Source organism: Macaca fascicularis, chromosome 10, assembly GCF_037993035.2.
Source record: "Macaca fascicularis isolate 582-1 chromosome 10, T2T-MFA8v1.1".
Lineage (NCBI taxonomy): Eukaryota > Metazoa > Chordata > Mammalia > Primates > Cercopithecidae > Macaca > Macaca fascicularis.
The window spans coordinates 21,850,677-21,874,202 of NC_088384.1; the positions used below are offsets into that span (position 1 = coordinate 21,850,677).

Consider the following 23,526-nt stretch of genomic DNA (forward strand, 5'->3'; position numbering starts at 1 on the left):
AAGGCAAACAATCAGGAAGCCTCGACGTATCGGGTGCTGCCCTAAGCCCTGGAGATAGAACAGGAACAAGGCAGCTATGAGCTATCCTCCTGGAGATTGTGATCACATTTCAGAAGGGCACGTGGCAGGTGCTGTGGGAACAAATCATTTTACCCCTCAGAACCTCGGTTTCCTTATCTGTAAAATAGAGATCCTCAACAGCTTCCCAGCCTACTTTTCAGAGTTGTCATAAGAACCAGGAAAGTGTGTAGAAAACTTAGAAGAAAGTGTTTTGTATACCCTCTTCAAGATGTGAAAAACCTATGGACTTGATAGTCTTGTCCTGCCTCGGATGTTCCTTCTTTGCATGATGTCTTCAGATTCAAGAGTTGGTTTTCCTTTAACTTAGAAGAGGGAATCATATTATCTCAGAACTGGAAGTAACCCTAGCGATGATTGTGTGTAAGGCCATTGGAGCTACCATAGAAAGACCTGAGGCTTAGAGAGGTTAGGTGACTCACCCAGATCATGCTCCTGAAGATGGACCAGCCAACCAGGCTTTGCCCGAAACCTCCAGTGTTCCCTTCCTCCCATGTTAGCATCCTGCCTGTTTGGGACCCTGACCGTGTTAAAGTTGTCTCAGACACTCTGCAGATCTGTATGTGCGGGCAGAGGAGAATAATGCAGTGTATTCTTTTGGCAACAGGAGTTAAAGGACATTGTTCTCTACCTTTGTGATACCTGCACCACACTTTGGGCCTTTCTGGATATCTTCCCTTTGGCTTGCCAGACCTTCCAGAAGCATGACTTTTGTTACAGGTATGGCAGTAGTTCTGGCTGTTGAAATAGAGGTACTGGCTTATGTACTAATTTAACAAATATTTACTTATTTAACAAATATTTACTGGGTGCTTAGAATGTGCCAGTCTTCCAGCCTGGGGATGCAGCAGTGAAAACAACAGATAAGCCTCCTGCTTGTGTGGAGCCTGTGTTTTAGAAGCACTCCCATTTTTTGGCCAAGACCAGGATAGGGTAGGGGAAAAAAAAATACACACACACACACACACACACACAGACACACACACACACACACACAATGAGCCGGGCACGGTGGCTCATGCGTAATCCCAGTACTTTGGGAGGCCGAGGTGGGTGGATCACCTGAGGTCAGCAGTTCAAGACCAGCCTGACCAATATGGTGAAACCCCGTCTCTACTAAAAATACAAAATTAGCTGGGCATGGCAGCATGCACCTGTAGTCCCAGCTACTCAGGAGGCCGAGACAGGAGAATCAGTTGAACCCGCGCAGCGGAGGTTGCAGTGAGCTGAGATTGCGCCACTATACTCCACCCTGCACGACAGAGCAAGACTCCATCTAAAAAAAGAAAAAAAAAAACACACAACTAAGAATAGTTTCAGTTCAATAGAGTAGCCCGAGGGGAACACACACAAGGAAACAACAGAGTGCTCCAACGTGGGGCTAGGAGATCACCCTTGAAGGATGTCTTGAAGGAACAGATATCTTCCAGACAAAGAAAAGATCCCATAGCAGGAAGGGCATCTTAGGCAGGTGAAGTGAAGCATGCAGAGGCCCAGAGAGAGAGCTCGGGAGTGAAGTGTGACATGAGGCAGAGTGGGGAGACACACAGGACAGCAGGAAAACAAGCCAGTAACAAGAGCCCACTTTGGGTAAGTCAGTAGAAGTCAGATTGTGAGGAGCCTGGGATGTGCTGGCAGGGCCTTTATGCTGTAGGCAGTGGGGAGCCCCTGGAGGCTTTTATCCAAAGGAGCCTTTAGAAAGATCCTGGTGGGATGGAGGCAGATGGGAAAGAGAATATGAGCGAGGGAGGCAGACCCACTTTGCCCTCTTAGCGCCAAGAGCATCTGTTGCTAGTGCAGTAAGGGGTGGGCATGGGCATTCCAGGCCAGGGTGAAAGGGCTGGCAACCTGCATGTTGCCTCGCAGTTGTGGGCACAGGCCTCTTCCCCGTGGCCTCTGACTGCCACTCTAGCAAGACGTCTCTCCCCACCGTTTGTAGCAGCCTCTGGGAGCTGCCCAACTCCGTCCATTCAGCTGCCTGTCCGTTCTGTCATTTACTCACCCATTTAACAAAACATTTATTTAGTCCTTACATGTGCCAGAGATGGCAGCTGGTGCTGTGACCCCTCCCTGGTCGCCTCAGCTTATAAAAATCAGACATTAGGGTTACTGAGCCTCCCAGAGAATGTTAGGATAACGTGCTGCCCAGCATTTTCCCCAGCAGAGAGGGGTATGTAGCTGTCCACTTTTTAAAAAAGGTATCTTTTCTCATGATAAAAGCAGCATGTGCTTGTAGGACATTTGGCAAATCCAGAAAAGTAGGAAATTAAAAGCACCATAAGAAATCGTATTATTCTTAGAATTTTGTACCTTGCGTATTTTCGCTTATCGTAGGCATTTTCCCATTTTGTTAAAGTGTTTCCCCAAATGTGGCACAGATTGCTTTTGAAAGGCTCTTTGGAGATGGGGAAGGGGTAAGTTTTGGAAGAGCCGACTTTACTGCAAGGGACAGCAGAGGCAGGAGAGAAGCTATGCCCATCTCAGGGTGAGGAGGAAGAAAGGGAAACACTTTTGACTAAAGGCAACACTGCCTTTGACCCACAAACACCCTGGGGCTGACCCAGGCTGTTCCAACCGTGCTGGAGGCCAGGAACGCCCTCCTGAGCAAATGCAGCCACCTCAGTTCTCCAGAACTCTCTGAAAGTGGTTACAGTTGCCCAGTCGGCTTTGTTGAGAATCCCTCTCAAAATAACCTTTTTCCTCCTTCCTCTCCCATCTACTCAAGTATAGCTGAGTATGCCTCTTTCTGCCCTTTTAAGAATAAATAATATATTCACATGGTTCAAAACTCAAAAAGTATAAAATACACACTGAGAAGTCTCCCTTTCCACTTTCCCAATTCTATTATTCACATACAGCCATCGCCATTAGGTTTTTTTGGTGAAATTTTCCAGAGATATGCAAGTATATTATGCACATATGAGCAACTATGCACATTATATGTCTCCCTCCTTTTGGAAAATTTAAGGCTTGCATATTATGAGTATTTACTGTTTGCATTTTACTTTTTTACTAAACAGTGGTGCCGTATCCGTGCATTAAGCACTCTTTCTCTGATGTCTTTGGTATGACTGGGTAGAATTCCACTGTATGGAATACCAGATCCCATTGATGGTCCTTTAGGTTTTCTTCAGTTGCTTGCTATACAAAAAAATACTACAGAAGCCAGGCGCAGTGGCTCATGGCCGTAATTCCAGCACTCTGGGAGGCTAAGGCAGGCAGACCACTTGGGGTCAGGAGTTCAAGACCAGCCTGGCCAGCATGGTGAAACCCCACCTCTACTAAAAATACAAAAATTAGCTGGATGTGGTGGCACACGCCTGTAATTCCAGCTATTCGGGAGGCTGAGGTGGGAGAATTGCTTGAACCCAAGAGGCAGAGGTTGCAGTGAGCAGGGATTGCACCACTGCCCTCCAGCCTAGGCGACAGAGCGAGACTCTGTCTCATTAAAAAAAAAACCAAGAATAACTTTACACACACATCCTTTGGTACCTCTGCAAGTATATCTGAGGAATAATTCCTAGAAGTAGACTAGCAGAGACAGATGGAATGTGCATTTTTAATTTCCATAGATCTTGCCAAATCGCCCTCCATAGGGGTTGTTCCAATTTACTCTCCCACCAGCAACATATCCTGGCAACAGCTAAACCTGTTTAGGCCAAACTGCCCTCTCTGTCATTTTCTGGGCTATGCTGTGGGCCTAGTGGGACCCGCCTCTTTTGGCCTAGTTACCCTTTGTTGTGTATAGCATTGTAGTAGGATAGACGTTGCCAGAAACCAGCCAATTGACAGGCACATGTTTACAGAGGACTTGCTCCAAATTCAGCACCAACCTAGACACTTAAGCTGCAGTTCCGGCTTTGGGAAGCTTAAGATGTTTGGGGGAAGAATTATACCACAGAAAAGAGGCAGCTGCAGTTTCACTTGCCAGAGCAACAGGGCAATATATTCCACATGCAGTGCATCTAGTTCTGGAAAGGAAGAATTCCCATGAGTGAGCATGATCAGGAAGTGCACAGGGAGGAGGTGAGCCTGGAATGCTGCGTGGAGGAGGAGGAGGAGAATAAGGAGAAAGAAGAGGAGAGCAGTGGCCAGCATTAGCCTGAGAGGAAGCCAGAGAGGGCTGTGGGAGTGCTGATCTCTGGAAGAATGTTGAGGGGCCGTGCGACTGGGATGGAGAGTTTGAATTTGAGTTGGGAAAGGGTGGTGTGAAATCACCAAGGTGAGAAGCAAGATTGGCTGTACTGTGACAGATATGGATGTACCAGAGAAAATAATTATGGTTTGCTGTCATAAGAGGTAGGGAACTGCTAGCAGGTGTTTTTCTTTTTTTTTTTTTTTTATTAGTATAATTATATTTGTTTGAAAATAATTTCATAGAAATTATTTTTAATTTACATTTTTTTTTATTTTTTGAGACAGAGTCTCATTCTGTCTTCCAGGCTAGGGTGCAGTGTCATGATTTCGGCTCACTGCAACCTCCACCTCCCAGATTCAAGTGATTCTCCCTCCTCAGCCTCCCAAGTAGCTGGAATTACAGGTGCCCGCCCCCATGCCTAGCTATTGTTCATATTTTTAGTGGAGACAGGGTTTCCCATGTTGGCCAGGCTGGTCTCAAACTCCTGACCTCAAGTGATATGCCCACCTCAGCCTCCCAAAGTGCTGGGATTACAGGCAGAAGCCACCGTGCACAGCCTTAATTTTATAAAAGTTTTAAGCCAGGTACCTGTAATCTCAGCTTCTTGGGAGGCTGAGGCAGGAGGATCGCTTGAACCCAGGAGGTCAAAACCAGCCTGCGCAATATAACTAGACTTCATCTCAAAAAAAAAAAAAAATTAATTAGTTAATTTAAAAGTTATAGAAACAGTGCTAACTGGCTTAACTCATAAGCCAATGTAGAAAATATGATACATTTACTTTTTTCTTAAATTTTTTAATTATTACTTTTTATTTTAATATATTTTTTCTCATTTCCAGTGGGATTGGAAAAAATCCTGAGAACATTTAGCCTATTTTGACCAAATACAAATACTGTGTTGAGATTTTCATATTAAAACAATTTTTTTTTTTTGAGATAGAGTCTCACTCTGTTGCCCAGGCTAGAGTTCAGTAGTGCGATCTTGGCTCACTGCAACCTCTACGTCCCGGGTTCAAGCAATTCTCCTGCCTCAGCCTCCTGAGTAGCTGGGATTACAGGCATGTATCACCACTCCCGGCTAATTTTTGTATTTTTAGTAGAGACCAGGTTTCACCATGTTGGCCAGGCTGTTCTCAAACTCCTGTCCTCAAGTTATCCACCCAACTTGGTCTCCCAAAGTGCTAGGATTACAGGCGTGAGCCACCACACCCAGCCAGAACAATTTTTTTTTTTTTTTTTTTTTTTTTTTTTGTGACAGGGTCTCTCTCTGTCACCCAGGCTGGAATGCAGTGGTGTGATGATCATGGCTCACTGTAGCCGTAACCTACCGGCCTACTGCCTCAGCCTCCCAAGTAGCTGGGGCTACAGGTGTGCACCACCATGCCTGGCTAATTTTTGTATTTTTTATAGAGATGGAGTTTCACCAGCCTGTTTCCCAGGCTGATCTTGAGCTCCTGGCTCAAGCAATCCTCCTGCCTCAGCCGCACAAAGTGCTGGGATTACAGGCCTGAGCCACTGTGCCTGGCTAACTGACAGTGTTTGAGCAAGAAAATTACAAGCAAGTAATCTTTGATCTGCTTCTCAAACTTCAGTGGGTCCTGAGTGGTCTTCTGATTCCTCTGTTAGTATGAGCCTATCTGGGCCTTAGTTGCCCATCTGAATGAGGGACATGGCTATAGGTCACTTCTTATGAAGCTATTCCTGGGACCAGCCCCAGGGGGTCAGTCTGGGGTGAGCTCAGGGAAGAACCAAGGGGTCCCTGGAGAAAATTGTGTGGAAAAAGAAGAAATGGACCTTCCCACTCCCTGGGGTTTGCTTTGATGTTCTTACGAAGTGTGGTATTTATGAACTAATCCAACATTTTCCCTGTGTGTGCCTGCACAGACTAGCTTCCTTCTACGAAGCAGCAATTCCCGAAATGGAGTCTGCAATTAAGAAGAGGAGGCTTGAAGATAGCAAGTGAGGCGGGGACAAAATTAAGAATGTTGTTGTGGGAGAGAAAGCCCCGAGCAGGGCCCTGCCTTCCCTAGGCATTAGCATCCCCATCTCTAAGACAAGTGGGTGGGACCAGGGACTGTGCTGCTTTTGGGCTTCTGCATCCCTGTCTAGCCACTTCCTGACCTCTGCATTGGTTTGTTGTTGTTGTTGTTGTTATTGTTTGAGACAGGGTCTCACTCTGTCACCCAGGCTGGAGTGCAGTGGTACAGTCACAACTCACTGTAGCCTTGACCTCCTGACGTCAATCAGTCCTCCCACCTCAGTCCCCCGAGTAGCTGGGATTATAGGTGTGTGCCACCACACCCGGCTAATTTTTGTATTTTTTGTAGAGATGGGGTTTTGACGTATTGGCCAGGCTAGTCTTGAACTGCTTTTTTTTTTTTTTTTTAAACTCTTAGCATATTAAAATATATATATATGTGTGTGTGTGTTGTCTGTAAAGACTTGTGTGAGGACCTAACTAGAAAGATCGCAACAGCTAGAGTTAAGTGTTACTAAACAGCATGAAGGAGATTTGACCCAAAGTCCTGCTTGTCCCAAGGCAGTTATGTCTGTTAACCCAATCCCCCAAAATACCATGATGGCTGGCCCCTGCATTTAAGCCCTACCCTCAGCTGTTACTCACATTGTTGATACTCAGCCTGCTGGTTCCTGACCCACCATTTGAACTGAGAAGCAGCCCTGGAAGCAGCTGGCTTCTCTGGGCCTGTGGCTTTTGCCAGCTGCTCTCAGCAGTGAATTGTGAGGCCTTCTGTGCTCCAGGGAGGCACCTGCAACTGCTGGGGAGAAGCTCCCTTCGTGCCTTTTTTTCTTTTTCTTTTCCTTTTTTTTTTTTTTTGAGACAGAGTCTTGCTCTGTCACTCAGGCTGGAAGGCAGTGGCGCCATCATGGCTCACTGCAGCCTTGACCTCCCAGGCAAACGCGATCCCCCTGCCTTAGCCTCCCCAGGAGCTGGAACTACAGGCCTGCATCACCACACTTGACTAATTTTTTGTGTTTTTTGTAGAGACAGGATTTCACTTAGTTACTTAGGCTGATCTCAAACTCCTGGGGCTCAAGTGATCCTCCCACCTTAGCTTCCCAAGGTGCTGGTATTTCAGGTGTAAACCATTGCGCCTGACACCTCAGGCCCTTTTTGTCTCCTAAACCTGTGTCTTTTTTCTCTCTGGCCTAGGCTTCTAGGTGACCTGTGGCAGAGGCTCTCCCATTCCAGGAAGAAGCTGATAGAGATTTTCCACATCATCCTGAATCAGATCTGCCTCCTTCCCATCCTAGAAAGCAGGTAACCCTCAGGAATTGCCTCCTGGTGGAAGAGTCTCCTCCCCAAGCCCTGCAGGAGCATTTCCATTCTTTTGTCTTGGCTTCCTCCCCTGCACTGGGGTTGGCTGAACAGAGATGAGAAACTGAGAAAAATGCCTCATTCGTCCATCGGGCCTCAGCCCTGAAGAGGGGCAGGGGGTGTATAAAGGAGCTGTAGCTCATCTTGCATTGCATGAGCTTATCTTCCCTGGTGTCCTGTTCTAGCTGTGACAACATTCAGGGCTTCATCGAAGAGTTCCTTCAGATCTTCAGCTCCTTGCTGCAGGAGAAGAGGTGAGTGCGGCTGAGCTGGGCCAGGCCTATGACCCTCCCACCAGTCCCCAAGAGGCCTTACATGATAGAGCCCCCGCCATAGGCCCACCACAGCTCTAATAAGGTCGGGCAGTAGACACAGGGAGTGGCCTGCAGCAGCACAGTGTTCCTGTGGCCCCAGCCCTGTCCATCCCATCTGCTCTCCTCTGCCTGCAGGTTCCTCCGGGACTATGATGCACTCTTCCCCGTGGCCGAAGACATCAGCTTGCTGCAGCAGGCCTCGTCAGTCTTGTATCCTTCTACCATAGCCACTGCGACAGGGCCCAGCTTGACTAGGTCAGAGGTGAGACAGGCTGCTGGAACCCAGAGGAGTGGAAAGAGGTTTAGCCCCAGAACCCACGCATGGGTCAGCCAGCTGTCCGAGGTGGCCTGCCAAGGTCCCAGCCTTGCCTTTTCTGTTTTTTCTTTCTTTCTTTTTTTTTTTTTGAGATGGAGTCTCGCTCTGTCGCCCAGGCTGGAGTACAGTAGTGCGATCTTGGCTCACTGAGGGTTCACACCGTTCTTCTGCCTCAGCCTCCCGAGTAGCTGGGACTACAGCCACCCGCCACCACGCCTGGCTAATTTTTTGTATTTTTAGTAGAGACCGGGTTTCACCATGTTAGCCAAGACGGTCTCGATCTCCTGACCTCATGATCTGCCCCCCTCGGCCTCCCAAAGTGCTGGAATTGCAGGCATGAGCCAGCGTGCCCAGCCTTTTTTTTTTTTTTTTTTTAATTTTATTTTTTGAGACAGAGTCTCTCTCTGTTGCCCAGGCTGGAGTGCAGTGGCGCAATTTTGGCTCACTGCAAGCTCCGTCTCCCAGGTTCACACCATTCTCCTGCCTCAGCCTCACAAGTAGCTGGGACTACAGGCGCCCGCCTGTATTTTTTTGTATTTTTTTAGTAGAGATGGGGGCTAATTTTTTTGTATTTTTTTAGTAGAGACGGGGTTTCACCGTGTTAGCCAGTATGGTCTGTATCTCCTGACCTCGTGATCTGCCCGCCTCAGCCTCCCAAAGTGCTGGGATTACAGGCATGAGCCTCCACGCCCAGCCTCCCAGCCTCGCCTTTTCTAGAGAAGATGGCTGCTCTGATGCTTGGGGCAGGGGGGATGCAGTCCTAATTTCCCTATGTGTTTCCTGAACATCTGGGCCTATATGACCAAGATGTACTCAGCTCCTCCTCACAGCAGGAGGGGAGGTGGACAAGTAAACAGGCAGTTAGAGCGTCACGTGGGAAGATTTCAGAGGGCAGGAAACCAGAGGAGGCGCCTCACCCAGCGGAGCTCCAGGTGGGGGTGTCAGATGGAAGTGATGTCCAAGCAGAAGAACAGCAGAAAGAGTGGGAGAGCACCAAGCTAGGAGCAAGGACAAGGACAAGAATGTTCCCAGTGGACAGAGGACAGAGAAAACAGGCTCCTTGGAGCCACAGACGTCATGTATAGAGTACAGGGGGCAGTCATTAAGGAGGGGTCTCCCAGGAGGAGGAATTGGGGTGTTGCAGGTGAGGTGAAGGCCAGCAATGTGCACAGCCCTGGGGTGACCATCACTAAGAAGTTTGGGCTCTGTCCTGCAAGCGCTGGGGAGCGTGGAAGGTTGTGAAGCAGGAGGTGACATGGGCAGTTCTATACTTTGGAAAAGCTCTGTCTGGCACAGGGAAGAGAATGGACTGGCCCAGAACCACCATGAGGCTCAGGCCAGTGAGGAGGCTGTTGCTGGCATCCAAGCATGGGTGATGAGGGTTTGGACAAGAAGCAGAGTGAGGAAGTCTAAGGGAACTCTCAGATTTCTGGCTTCACAGTGCCCAGGGTGGTTGACAAGGAGGAAGGACAGGGAGGGGCAGCCTATGGGTCATTCTAGTGGTTGCAGTAGATTGCTCAGTCCTGCTTCAGGGAAACCTGATGGCCCACAACCTTTGCAGAATGCCCTCAGCTAGTTGGACAGGAAGTCCAGTGGCAGTGGCCCTACCACGCCCTCCTCCTGGCAGTCAGTACAAAAGAAGAGCTGCTGGCTCGTCCAAACCTGTGCCCCAGGACACTGATGGCAGCCCTGGCCCTGTCTTTACTCAGAGCTGCTTTCTGCTGAGTGGCAGGCCCTAGGTTGTGAAGCCAGCATGGCTGTAGTCTGGCCCATTTTCCCATGCATCCCAGGTGCCCGTGATGCCCGCTTAGGTATAGCCCAGAAAGCCCCTGGCAGGAACCATGTGGTCAGATGCTGGGGAGGGACTGAGAAATTGTGCTGCTTCAGAGCTAGGAACCTAAGACAGACCCTTTAACAAGTCCTCACAGGGATGAGACGCGGACTGCCTACATCCTCCAGGCAGTCGAGAGTGCATGGGAAGGGGTGGACAGACGGAAAGCCACAGATGCTAAAGATCCATCGGTGACTGAGGAGCCTAATGGGGTCACGGTGATGGCAGAGGCAGTCAGTCAAGCGTCATCACACCCGGAGAACTCGGAGGAAGAGGAGGTATGTGTCTGGGTGGCACTTTTCCCTCTGCGCTTGTCCCTCCTTGGCCCCATCTGAGAGGCTGGGGCAGCAGGAAACCTCCCTTCTTTGCTTTTATACTCAGGGAAAAAGGTTTTTTGGGAATAGACAGCCTCAAGCAACTGGTCAGCTCTGTGCTGCCTTTAGAGGGTCCCAAGCCAGGGGCATGCTGGACTGGGTGTGAGGAGAGAGCAAGTTGCTTCAACTATCGAAACCTCAGCTTCCCCTCTATAAAATGAAGGGGCGAAACTTTCTGTGAATGTTTCCACGAGCCCCTCCCGGAGCTCTCCTCTCAACAGATAAAAGTGGAGCTCCTTTGGTTGCAACTGGGAACAGTGCCAAGTCCCATGGTTTGGCCTTCTCGGAAGCCCCTCAGTGGGGCTCCAGGATGCCACTGAACAAATGTAGAAACCTCGGATCTGGTGCCTTCTCTCCAGGCTTTACCAGGACTGGCCAAATCTGTGGCTGTCTTGATTGGCCACCAAGGCCAGGACTCCCCTGCATGTTGGGAGGCAGCATGATAAGAGTGGTGAAGACCACACAGACTCAAACCAGGCAGCTCAGGGGTGTGACCTGGTTCTGCCACGTGGCAGCTGTATGGTCTTAGGCGCGTCACTGACATTGAACCTTGGTTCCTCATCTGTAAGGTAGGGACACATGCAGTGGCCACCTCCACGAGGTGCTGGGATTCCGAGAGCTATCACATGCCCAGGCTCACCCTGAGCCTGGCTGGCCTTCAGTGCTCCATTAACAAATGCCGCTGTCCTTCCTCCCAGACCCCAGGCCCTGTGATTCCTGCAGGGCCTTGGAAAACAATAGCTTCCTTCACCTTTTCCCACCCTCTTCCCCATTTCGCTGCTTAGCAGACTCATGGAGATTTGTATTGTTGTGATCTGTAAATGTCCTTAAATTAAAAGGCTAACACAATTAAGTAATATTGAGCAATATATAAAATGCGTGCCCCTTACTTAAAAAGGAGATTATAGGCCGGGCACGGTGGATCACACCTGTAATCCCAGCACTTTGGGAGGCCGAGGCGGGCGGATCACGAGGTCAGAAGATCGAGACCACGGTGAAACCCTGTCTCTACTAAAAATACAAAAAATTAGCCAGTTGCGGTAGTGTGCGCCTGTAGTCCCAGCTACTCGGGAGGCTGAGGCAGGAGAATGGTGTGAACCCGGGAGGCAGAGCTTGCAGCGAGCTGAGATCGTGCCACTGCACTCCAGCCTGGGTGACAGAGCGAGACTCCGTCTCAAAAAAAAAAAGGAAATTATAATTTTATAATTAAAGGGGAGCATCTCCACACAGTCCAGCTCTGGTGGTTGCTGTTCGCCTCCAACGTCAGTCAACTTGTTAGAGTTGGAAAAGGACCTTGGATTAGTAGAAAGAATCGGTAGAAACCAGGGCTGTTTATGGAGGGCCTGGTCTGTGCCAGGTACTGTGCTCACTGGGTTTTGTGCCATCTTTGAACTATTTGAAACAACCCCATGAGGTGGGTGGTATAGGCCCATTTTATGAGGAGGAAACTGAGGTTCAGAGAGGGGAAGCACCCTGCCCAAAGTCACACAGCCAGTAGCCCAGCTGGTAAGTCATACAGTCCCTTCAAAATTTTAATTTAATTTAATTTATTTATTTGGTTGGTTTGTTTTTGTTTTGTTTTGTTTTGTTTTGAGATTGAGTTTTACTCTTGTTGCCCAGGCTGGAGTGCAATAGTGCGATCTCTGCTCACTGTAACCTCCGCCTCCTGGGATCAAGCAATTCTCCTGCCTCAGCCTCCTGAGTAACTGGGATTATAGACACCCACCACCACACCCAGCTAATTTTTTGTATTTTTTTAGTAGAGATGGGGTTTCACCATGTTGGACAGGCTGGTCTCAAACTCCTGACCTCAGATGATCCGCCTGGCTCAGCTTCCTAAAGTGCTGGGATTATAGACATGAGCACCACGCCCGGCCTAATTTATTTTATTTTTTATTTTTTGAGACAGGTTCTTGCTCTGTCACCCAGGCTGGAGTGCAGTGGCTTGATCAAGCTTACTGCAGCCTTGACCTCCTGGGATCAAGTGATCCTCCCACCTCAGCCTCCTAAGTAGCTGGGACCAAAGGCACATGCCGCCATGCCTGGCTAATTTTTTTAGTAGAGACAGGGTTTCACTGTGTTACCCAGGCTGGTCTTGAACTCCTGAACTCAGGCAATCTACCTGTCTCGGCCTCCCAAAGTGCTAGGATTACAGGCATGAGCCACTACGCCCAGCCACCTGGCTACTTTTTAAAATTTTTTGAACTGATAGGGTCTTGCTCTGTTGCTCAGGCTGATCTAGCTCCTGAGCTCAAATAATTCTCTTGCCTCAGCCTCCCAAAGTGCTGAGATTACAGGTATGAGCGACTGTACCTGGCCTTAAATTTTTTTTATTTTTTGTTTATTTTCCTGGATATGTAGTAGGTGTATATATTTATAGGTTACATGAGCTATTTTGATACAGGCATGCAATAATCATAACAATCACGAGCCCCCTTTTTCACAGAGAAAGAAATGGAGGCTCAGAGAGACTTGAGTCACTTGGCGAAGTTCTCACAGGCAGGAGGGGCAGTTCCAGGACTTGAACCAGATCCCTCATGCCTAGTCCAGTGCTGTTTGGGGCCTGTGGCCCTATCACCGGCCCACTTAGCCTTCCCCTTCTTGGCTCTGGCTCTCACTACAGTGCATGGGAGCAGCCGCGGCTGTGGGCCCTGCTGTGTGTGGGGTGGAGCTGGACTCACTCATCTCCCAAGTGAAGGACCTGCTGCCAGACCTTGGTGAGGGCTTCATCCTGGCCTGCCTGGAGTACTACCACTACGACCCAGAGCAGGTGATCAACAATATCCTGGAGGAGCGGCTGGCCCCCACCCTCAGCCAGCTGGACCGCAACCTAGACAGGTGGGAGAGACAGGTGGGAGGAGGCTCCCGCTGCCCAGGCTGCCTCAGGATGGGGCCCCTTCCTCTCTTCCTTCCCTCATTTGTGGCCCAGGACTCAGCTTGTTCTCTCTTCCCAGCCATTTAAACTAAAGCCCTCTTTGGGGAAACATAAAAACCTTAGGCCCCACAGGAGTTTTTCACTTGCCCCACGCAGGGCAGAGTATACACATCCCTGCCACACTTTGTGGGAAGGTTGATTAGAGCCATGGATGTGTCTTTAGGGATGTGACACAGAGTTGTTGAGCCCTTCTGATCCCCTACATTCCTGACCTGCCCCTGTCATTACCACGTTCCCACTAGATTTGTGAGAGAGGATGGCCACAGCTTCTCACTTTCATCACATCTACCATTTCTTTGGCCCACTGCTGCCCTGAAGGCCCCATGGGACAGCAGGAACCAGTGCCCGAAAGGGTGTGTCTTCCATAAGCAAGTGATGTTTACCAAATGAATGAGTGAAGTTAGCTTTGTGCCTTTGGACAAGTTCCTCAGCCTCCTTGTGCCACATTTTACAGATGAGGGCACTGAGGCACGATGACGTTGAGTGATCTGTGACTATTGATCTCATGGGACTATTACAAGCATTAAATGAGGGATAGCGCTTTTAAGAAACAGAAGGAAACCCTGTGTGAATGGCATGCAGGGTATGGAGGGGGAGCTTTGTTCGAGGTGTGGCTGCATACCCAGGCAGGGGCCAGGTCAGGCGGAGGCTTATCTCCCTCTTCAAGGTTTGAGATTGTGTCCTAGGAGTGTCTGTTGAAGGGGACTGAAAAATCCGATGGATTTAACACAGCAGGGAGGCGTGGGGTGCACGTTGCTTCAGCTGGCAGGGCCCCCTTAAATTGATCTCTGTGTCCCCCACCCAGAGAAATGAAACCAGACCCTACACCCCTGCTGACGTCTCGCCACAACGTCTTCCAGAATGACGAGTTTGATGTGTTCAGCAGGGACTCAGTAGACCTGAGCCGGGTGCACAAGGGCAAGAGGTGAGTGCAGTGGGCCATGCAGTTCCGATACCCCAACTCTGGAAGTGCAGAGAGGACACAGGGAAACCAAGGGCTCCATCTTCGCAGAACTGGACATGGAGTATCAGCACAGGGATCCCTTCACAACCCTAGACCTGTGCACCCCCAGTGGTTAGAAGCAGGTTCTCTAATGATCGGTCTTCAGGTTCTGACTCTGTGCAGGGAGGCTGTTAGTGAATCCCCCTTGTTGATAGCAAAAGGCCAGAAGGGCCAAAACTATCCCCGCTTCCCTTCTTCTTACATCTTTAATGTGTTAACCATCAAATCACTGGTGGACAGTGCTTCCCAGAAACCACTCTTTGACCTGATTTTCCCCAGGCTGTGACAAAATGAGAAAATTAAGGACTTTGAGTGAGCTTTTCAGAAGGTGAACATATTCCACTTTAAGGCCTTTCTATTTATTTTTAGTTTATGTCCTTCCTACTTTTTTGGCATTGAAAAGTCCGTTCATGATTTATTCATTTATTCAACAAATATTTGTCTAATACTTACAGCATTCTAGGCTCTGGATTAATTAGGTTCTGAGGATATAGTGGGGAGTGAAACAGACACGGCCCCTGCCCACGTGGAGTTTGCATTAATCAACTCATCAAACAAGCAACACCAAATCACAGATATAACAAATACTACAAGCTGGAGGTGCACAGAATTCTGAGCCTTTGGTAGGGCTTCACCCCAGGCAGGAAGGCTCCTCTGAGAACATGACATGGCACCGAGAGCTAAAGGGTGAGGAGGGGTCAGTTCTGCAAAGGAGGGAAGGAGAGGTTCCCAAGCAGAGTGAGCAACAGGGACAGTGGTCCCAAGGCCATAGTGAGTACAGCAAAGGGTCCCATGAACCGACAAGGCCGGCATGTTTTATGTTTTGAAAAGAGCAGGGCCGGGTGCGGCAGCTCATGCCTATAGTCCCAGCACTTTGGGAGGCCAAGGCAGGTGGATCACTTGAGCCCAGGAGTTCGAGAACAGCCTGGGCAACATGGTGAAGCCCCATATCTACAAGAAATACAAAAATTAGCCGTGTGTGCTGGCACACGCCTATAGTTCCAACTATTCTGGAGGCTGAGGCGGTAAGATCACTTAAGCCCAGGTCAAGGCTGCAGTGAGCTGTTACCATGCCACTGTACTCCAGCCTGGGTGACACAGTAACAACCTGTCTCAAGAAAAAAAAAAAAAAGAGTTCACTCAGCTTTGGAATGATGACCCATCAGAGGGACAGAGAGTCGGATGTATTGGTAAAGAGTACAACATCCAAGTGGAAAACTGCAAAATAAGATGTATTCTAGTCCCCCCGAGTTCTGCATGGAAGCTAGAAATCAGGGGACCTCTGGACAAGTACAGGTTGCTCTTTCACCATCACGTGGATGGGGATTGTGAGGTTCAGAGAGGGAGGAGACCAGTCAGCCTCATTCTTGTGGTAGGAGCCCCAGTGGTGGAAATGTCAGGTGCTTCTTCAGTTAGGGCCCTGTGTTGTTACCCCTCCCTAGGGCCGTTCACTGTTAAAAGCTTGGCTGGCTGAGGGCTTGGGGAACCGACGCAGGGCAACTACAAAGCCATCTGGCTGGCTGGACAGGAAGCACTTGCAAACTGCTTAGTCATACACATTGCAACACCCCCAGATCCCAGACTAGAGGTGTTATCCTGCATCATTGCGACATCCCCAGATCCCAGGCCAAAGATGTTATCCTGGACCAGTGGCTGCTTTCCAGGCTAGCATGACCCTCTGTAGCTCTAGCGGTGGGCAAGGAGCAGACAAGGGGTCCTCCAGGCTGGTAGAAGGCTGGCCCCCTGCTCCAATCCAGGGAGCCTGATTGGTAAGTTCCCCACGGAAGTTAGCCATCTCTGGACATGGCCTTTCACCTTGATCTGTGGTTTTGCCCAGGGCCCATGGTATTGTAAGGTCTCATCTCACCCCACGTAGGTCGTAAGTCACCTATGAGCATTTGCCAAGGGGCTGGTCCCAGCTGTCAGGGTCAGCAGAGTGGCTGGCATTGAGGTGGCCAGGTTTCTGGAGCGCTGTGCCCTTGCTCCTGGGGCCCTCTGGGCTGCCATGCAGAGAGACTCATTGTGCTGGGTAGCCCAGGGGCTGCAGATTGCAAAGAGGCAAAGCCTCCATTCATGTGTTCATTATTTATTCATTCAGCAAATATTTATTAAGCGATTTACTAGCACCAGATCGTATGCTAGACACCAGGGAAACAGGGTGAGCTGGATACCCAGGCCTTGCCTTCAAACGATCATGAGGAAGACCATTAAACAAGTAAGGACAGAGTGGGAGGTGCTGGGTTGGGGTACACAGGAACTTCAGCAAGGACACATGTCCTAATCACATGAGAAATTAGGTAGGACACTGCAGATGGTACTGGAGTTAAAATGTGTTTGTTGTTGAATCAGATAGGCTGTTGTTGAACTGAGTGGCCTAAGTAGTAAGGAAATCTGTTCCCTTGCATGACAAGGCAGTGTAAGGTAGGGCAGTCTAGGCTTGGTTGAGCTATCATCCAGAATGTATCTTTTCTGTCTCTTGGGGCCTCACTTCGTGGTCAGGCTACTTCCTTTGAGGCTGCAGTGGGGGCTGCAGCAGGAGCTGTTTCTACTATGGCTTCCAGACATGACAGTGCCAGGAGATAGTCCAGACCAGGTCTTCCTGTGTCTCTCCTAGAGACTAGGGTACCTTTCCCAGAAGTCTCCAATACCCCTCATATCTCATCAGGAAAACCAAGTCACAGAGTCCAGGCCTGTAGCTCCAGGGTCCAATGGAAAGGTAGAAAGACCTAAAGAAAATGTAGGGTCTGTTTGGAGAATAGGTGAGGTGCAGCATGGCTATTGTGCAGACATCAATACATGTGCTACAGGTATATCATAGCCAGTGAAGGAGTCAGTGGGCAAGAGGCAGGGTCCCCTAATGCCTTTGGACAATTCCATGGTGCCCTGGAAGATAATATGTGTTCTAAAAATGTGCCGGCCGAGCATGGTGACTCATGCCTGTAATCCCTGCACTTTGGGAGGCCGAGATGGGGGAATCAGCTGAGGTCAGGAGTTCAAAACCAGCCTGGCCAACATGGTGAAACCCCATCTCTACTAAAAATACAAAAAATTAGCCGGGTGTGGTGGCAGGTGTCTGTAATCCCAGCTACTTGGGAGGCTGAGGCAGGAGAATCGCTTGAACCTGGGAGGCAGAGGTTGTGGTGAGCCGAGATCGGGCCATTGCACTCCAGCTTGGGCAACAAGAGTGAAACCCCGTCTCAAAAAATAATTTAATTTTTTTTTAAATGTCTGTGCCCTTGGTCTGCCTTTTGGGGAGTCACAGAGCACATTAAGGCTCTGAAAAGTCCTGTAGTAAAAGAAACAGGATTCACTTTGTTGAGCCCAGAAGGTGCTGGATCTACTTCTACATGTCATCTTATTTCTTTCTCACATCAGCCCTGGGAAGTGGGCGCCGAGAGAAGGAACTGAGACTTAGCGAGGATGAGGGACTTGCCTGTGGTCACACAGCCCAGGAAGTGGCAAAGCAGACCTGAAGCAGGAGACCTATGCCTGGCCCTGGCTCTGCTCTTAGTAGCTGTGTGACCTTAAGAGGGTTGCTCTGCCTCTCTGGATCCCCTGATTCTTCACCTGGAAAAGGAGTCTGTTGCTTCTGCACGCTCTTTAGAAGTTCAAAGGCAGGGGTCACCCTGCTAAGGACCAGTTTGAATTGGGCCTTGAAGGACAGGCTTGAGTAGATGAGGAAGGGAAAGGTGGTGAGGTTTCAGGGGAACCCGCATGTTCCCTGGGCTTGCTTCCAACTTGGAGGCTGAGGAAGCTACCTGCTCCAGCGGGTCTCTGCAGCCACCATTGCCTGTGTTTCCAGGCTTGACTGAAGTTCTGGCCTCTAATGCATCTTCTCCCAGCTGACTTTGATCCTGATTTTTCTTTTTCCTTCCTGGCTCCAAATTATGTCTGGGGCCAAGGTTACACCTCCCTGGACAGGCTGCCCGGGTGCCTGGGTTTCACTGTCCCTACGTGTGTCTTCTTCCAGGGCACAGCTGGGTGGGTGGAGCTTGCCATGCTTCTCTGCCTGGCCCTGCCAGGAAGCCACATAACCAGAGGCCACATAGCATGGAAGAACTGCCCCACTGCACAGAACCAGGGACGGGATGGACCAGAAGCCAAAGGTGTAGCAGAAAGGATGGTGACGCCTCTCATTCTTCCTCAGTCTCATGGCCCAGCGCAGGTCCTGGAAGCTATTAGGCCCTTAGGAAATATGTGTCAAATGCATGGATGTGCTCCTACCAGTGGCACCTACCGCCTGAACAAGCCTGGGCTCCTTTTTCTTCCTCTCTACCTCTTTTTCAACTTAGCGAAGAAAGCCAGGTACAGGGCCAAGGTCACAGTCACAGGCCCCTTCCCTGGTGGATGTGAAAGATTTCTTTGAACTGAGATTTCTCCCTGGTCTAAATCAAGTGCACCATCCCTCCTGCCATACCCTGGGGCTCCTGGTCCAGTCAAGTAGCCTCCTACCGTGGAACCTCCATTAACCCTTCCTACAGATGCCCCGGCAGTCCTCCTGAACCAAGTTCATTCCTTTTGTTTCCAGGGCCTCTGTTCAGCACATTTTGTGTTGATTGGTCTGTCATCCCCACTACACTGAGTTCATGAGGGCAGAGCTATATTTTCTTCATTTCTGAATCTCTCCCCAACTCAGCCTCATACCTTGCCTGGCACAGAGCAGGTCCTTAATAAAGACTACTGAAAAAAAAAAAACACAAAATATTAGCCGAGCTTGGTGGCACACACCTGTAGTCCCAGCTACTCGGGAGGCTAAGGCAGGAGAATTGCTTGAACCTGGTTGGCAGAGGTTGCAGTGAGCTGAGATCACGCCACTGCACTCCAGCCTTGGCAACAGAGTGAGACTCTGTCTCAGAAAAAAAAAAAAAAAAAAAAAAAGACGTGAAGGGAGGCAAACCGTTGTCCACCACGCTGAAGGCTGCAGTCCTGACCTGCCCTGGCTGCCAGGCAGACAGCCCGACAGACTGAGACGGACTCAGACGCCTGCCTTTCCCTGCACCAAAAGCCAGTTAATAGAAGATTTTTATGGAAGCTGTGTTTGGCTTTGTGTCTTTTCTTTTTTTTTTTATTATCTTACCCTTGATACATTCCAGAGACCCGATTTCACAGCTAAGCTGGATTTTCTTGCCTGGCATCTGATATTGATTTTCCCCTGCAGGGCTAGAAGCTACATTCCACAGGCCTGGGTATGTTTCTGACAAGCCAGGTTTTTTCACAGGTTTGCAAAGCCACAAGTTAAGAAGCCTCAGTCTCTGCCGAGCTCAGCTCACTTGTGACCCAAACATGTCCCTTCCCCAACCCAGTGCACCCGAGTTTCCTCACCTTTTTGTTTGTTTTGTTTTGTTCTGAGACGGAGTCTAGCTCTGTCTCCCAGGCTGGAGTGCAGTGGCACAATCTCGGCTCACTGCAAGCTCCGCCTCCTGGGTTCACTGGGTGCCACCATTCTCCTGCCTCAGCCTCCCGAGTAGCTGGGACCACAGGTGTCCACCACCACGCCCAGCTAATTTTTTGTATTTTTTAGTAGAGACGGGGTTTCACTGTGTTCGCCAGGATGGTCTTGATCTCCTGACCTCGCGATCCGCCCACCTCGGCCTCCCAAAGTGCTGGGATTATAGGCATGAGCCACCGCGTCCGGCCCCAGGTTTCCTCACGTGTAACATGACCGGAGTTGGGCTTCCAAACATTTTCTTCCAGTGAAATTTTACATGGAAACTTGAGCTGTGGAAGAGACAGAAGGCTGCTGTGGTGAGGTGGGGGTGATAGGAAGAGGACTGAGCCTCCCACCTTTTCTTACATCCCAAAGGTCCCTAGGGCTCCCTTGAGCTCAGTCAGAAAGCCACATGTGGCCTTGCTGCTGCTTAAATTTTTGTTTGTTGGCAAGGAAAGGTCATTTTTGAAAAAACAATAAACAAGTAAAAATTTTAAAATGAAAAAAATTTTTGTTTAAGTGATCCAGTCTGGGCACAGTAGCTCACACCTGTAATCCTAGCACTTTGGAAGGCTGAAGCAGAGGATCACTTGAGCCCAGGAGTTCAAGCCCAGCCTGAGCAATATAGTGAGACCCTGTCTCTACAAAAAAATTTAAAAATTAGGCCGGGCGCGGTGGCTCATTCCTGTAATCCTAGCACTTTGGGAGGTTGAGGCAAGCGGATCACTTGAGGCCAGGAGTTCCAGACCAGCCTGGCCAACATGGCAGATAGTCCATCTCTATAAAAAAATACAAAAATTAGCCAGGCATGGTGGCACGCGCCTGTACTCCCAACTACTCAGGAGCTTGAGGCACGAGAATCGCTTGAGCTCAGGAGGCGGAAGTTGCAATGAGCCAAGATCATATCATTGCACTGTAGCCTGTAACAAAAAAAAAGATTTAAACAACTCCAAGTGCTTCCAAGCAGTAACCACTGTCATTTGGTGAGGGGCTTACTAGCCTTCTCTCTGCATTGACATGCATAGGTATGTGGCCATAGAAACAGAGTTAGTGTGGTTTGCTTTTGGGATCATACTGTATGCATTTTTCTGTAGCTTGCTTTTTTTCCTTGGGAATAAGTGAGAATTCTTTCCGAGTTAGTACAAATAGATCAATGTCTTTCTTAACTGCCACACAGCGATCTGTAATTTAGATGTGGCACAGTTCATTTGGCTCTTTCACTCATGATGGACATTAGTTGCTTTCCATTTTTCACTGTTGCAAACAATGCTTAAAAGAAAATCCCTAATCACACCTCTGTACACACAGTCAGTGTTTCTTTAGGGTCCATGCCTTGACAGGGAATATCCTGGTTGAAAGGTGAGCACATTTTACCTTTTTTATTTATTTATTTTTTTGAGACGGAGTCTCGCTCTGTCGCCCAGGCTGGAGTGCAGTGGCATGATCTCGGCTCACTGCAACCTCTGCCTCGCAGATTCAAGTGATTCTCCTGCCTCAGCCTCCTGTGTAGCTGGGATTACAGGCACCCACCACTATGCCCCGCTAATTTTTGTATTTTTAGTAGAGACAGGGTTTCACTGTCTTGGCCAGGCTGGTCTTGAACTTCTGACCTCGTGATCCACCCGCCTCGGCCTCCCAAAGTGTTGGGATTACAGGAGTGAGCCACTGCATCTGGCCCCATTTTACCTTTGAACAGTGGCTCTTGGCCTGGCACAGTGGCTCACACCTGTAATCCCAGCACTTTGGGAGGCTGAGGTGGGGGGATCACTTGCGGTCAGGAGTTTGAGGCCAACCAGGCCAACATGGTGAAACCCCATCTCTAATAAAAATGCAAAAATTAACTGGGTGTGTAGTCCCAGCTATACGGGAGGCTGAGACAGAAGAATTGCTTGAACCTGGGAGGCGGAGGTTGCAGTGAGCCGAGATTGTGCCACTGCACTTCAGCCTAGGCAACAGAGCAAGACTTCCTCTCAAAAAAACAAAAAACAAAGAAAAAACAATGGCTCTTGGGATGCCCTCTAAAGTGACTGGAGCCATCCTTATGGGCACCAGCAGCAGTGAGAGTCCCACCTTCCCACGCCCTCACCAAGGCTTGATTTCATTTGTCTCTGTGACAGTCTGAGGGCTGGAGCAGTTAAGCCTGTGGTCTATGGACCCTCCGTACCCTGTGACCTTCCAAGCCTGATGGTTTTCCTTCCTCTCTTTCTGCTGTTCCTTCTCAGCACCGGGAAGGAGGAAAACACGCGGAGTTTGCTGAACGACAAGCGTGCAGTGGCGGCACAGCGGCAGCGCTACGAGCAGTACAGCGTGGTGGTGGAGGAGGTAGGCTACCAAGGCCAGGTCTCTGCGGGGCCGGGGAGACCGGGCCAGCCCCTGAGCCCCCCAAACCCATGCTTATGTCATTGCAGGTGCCACTGCAGCCAGGCGAGAGCCTGCCCTACCACAGTGTCTACTACGAGGATGAGTACGATGACACATACGACGGCAACCAGGTGGGCGCCAATGATGCAGACTCAGACGACGAGCTCATCAGCCGCAGGTGAGGCCATAGAGGGGGTGGCATTCCAGGGCAGAGCAGCTCGCAGGCCCGTGGGTCTCCCTCACCCACTTGTTTACACAGATGTGGCAGATCCAGGGCCCAAACCCAGTCCTCCTGACTCCTAATCCAGTGCTCCTCCACCCCCCAGCCCACCCTAAATGGGGCAACATTTATTCGGTGTCATGCAGTAGCTTTGCATTTTTCTTTTGTGAGACAGAGTTTCTCTCTGTCGCCCAGGCTGGAGTGCAGTGATGGAATCATGGCTGACTGCAGCCTTGGTCTCCTGGACTACAAGTGATCGTCCCACCTCAGCCTCCTGAGTAGCTGGGACTACAGGTGTAGTGGTGCGCACTGCCACACCCCACCACACCCCGCCACGCACCTCCACACCCTGCTAGCTCTTCTCTTTTTTGCAGAGGTGGGGTTCTCACTATGTTGCCCAGACTAGTCTCACTTCCTGGGCTCAAGCAGTCCTTCCACCTCAACCTCCCAAAGTGTGGGCATTACAGGTGTGAGCCACCGCGTGCAGTCCGTTTTTCTTCTTAATTGAATAAAACGTTTTCAGGTGGAATGTTACAGCGATTTCCCCAATACAAAGCAGAGCTGTCCTGACTAGAGAGAGAACTGGAGACCCTCCTGGCCCCATCTCAGCCTCCCCCTGAACCCCCACCTCAAATTCTGTTAACCTCAGAGAATCCAGGGGCTGGAGCAAAGCTGGCTTGAAACCCCTTTGGTTTTTCTCAGCCTCCTGAGCCCTCCTGGCGGCCCCCCCTCACCCAGCCAGGTTCCCTCCTCCTTGTGGCTCTTGCTCCTGGTTGAACCTTGTCTTTGATCTCATTTCTCTCCACACCCTCAGGCCATTCACCATCCCTCAGGTGCTGAGAACCAAAGTGCCTAGAGAAGGGCAGGAGGAGGATGACGACGATGAGGAAGAGGAGGCTGACGAGGCTCCCAAGGTACCTCCCTGGCAGGTGGCAGATGAAGGGGAAAGTGCAGTTCTGAAGGGTGAATCAGAAGTGCCCCTCACCCCTCCCTACATCTGGCCGTGAGGCAGCCCCAGCGTCACTGGCAGGGACAGGAGGAGTCACGTTGAGCCCAGGTTGTCTGCTTGGAGAGCTGCTGGCTTAGAACTCACTTCTGCTGCCCACTAGTGAGGACCCAGGGGACAGATTAAAGGCAGGGCCTCTGAGCTGCCAGCTTCATTATTAGGCCCAGGAACCTGGAGGTCAGGAG

General features: G+C 49.9%; 1 protein-coding gene across 34 annotated transcripts in view; it reads left to right on the plus strand.

Annotated features, from left to right (window-relative positions):
• The window catches only part of ASCC2 (activating signal cointegrator 1 complex subunit 2), a 51,468-nt gene that overhangs the window by 24,413 nt on the left and 3,529 nt on the right, over positions 1 to 23,526 (plus strand). For 11 of the 34 annotated variants that reach the window (XM_065522296.1, XM_074004063.1, XM_074004066.1 and 8 more), the window contains 11 exons: positions 686 to 798; positions 6,101 to 6,175; positions 7,389 to 7,496; positions 7,739 to 7,807; positions 8,003 to 8,077; positions 10,112 to 10,292; positions 13,012 to 13,226; positions 14,129 to 14,248; positions 21,977 to 22,076; positions 22,163 to 22,293; positions 23,150 to 23,249. In XM_065522296.1, coding sequence (XP_065378368.1) covers positions 686 to 798; positions 6,101 to 6,175; positions 7,389 to 7,496; positions 7,739 to 7,807; positions 8,003 to 8,077; positions 10,112 to 10,292; positions 13,012 to 13,226; positions 14,129 to 14,248; positions 21,977 to 22,076; positions 22,163 to 22,293; positions 23,150 to 23,249 — 1,287 coding nt within the window. Of the gene's footprint in view, positions 1 to 685; positions 799 to 6,100; positions 6,176 to 7,388; positions 7,497 to 7,738; positions 7,808 to 8,002; positions 8,078 to 10,111; positions 10,293 to 12,834; positions 13,227 to 14,128; positions 14,249 to 21,976; positions 22,077 to 22,162; positions 22,294 to 23,149; positions 23,250 to 23,526 lie in introns of all 34 variants that reach the window. The other 23 variants (XM_074004062.1, XM_074004064.1, XM_074004067.1 and 20 more) reach the window with 7 other exon arrangements.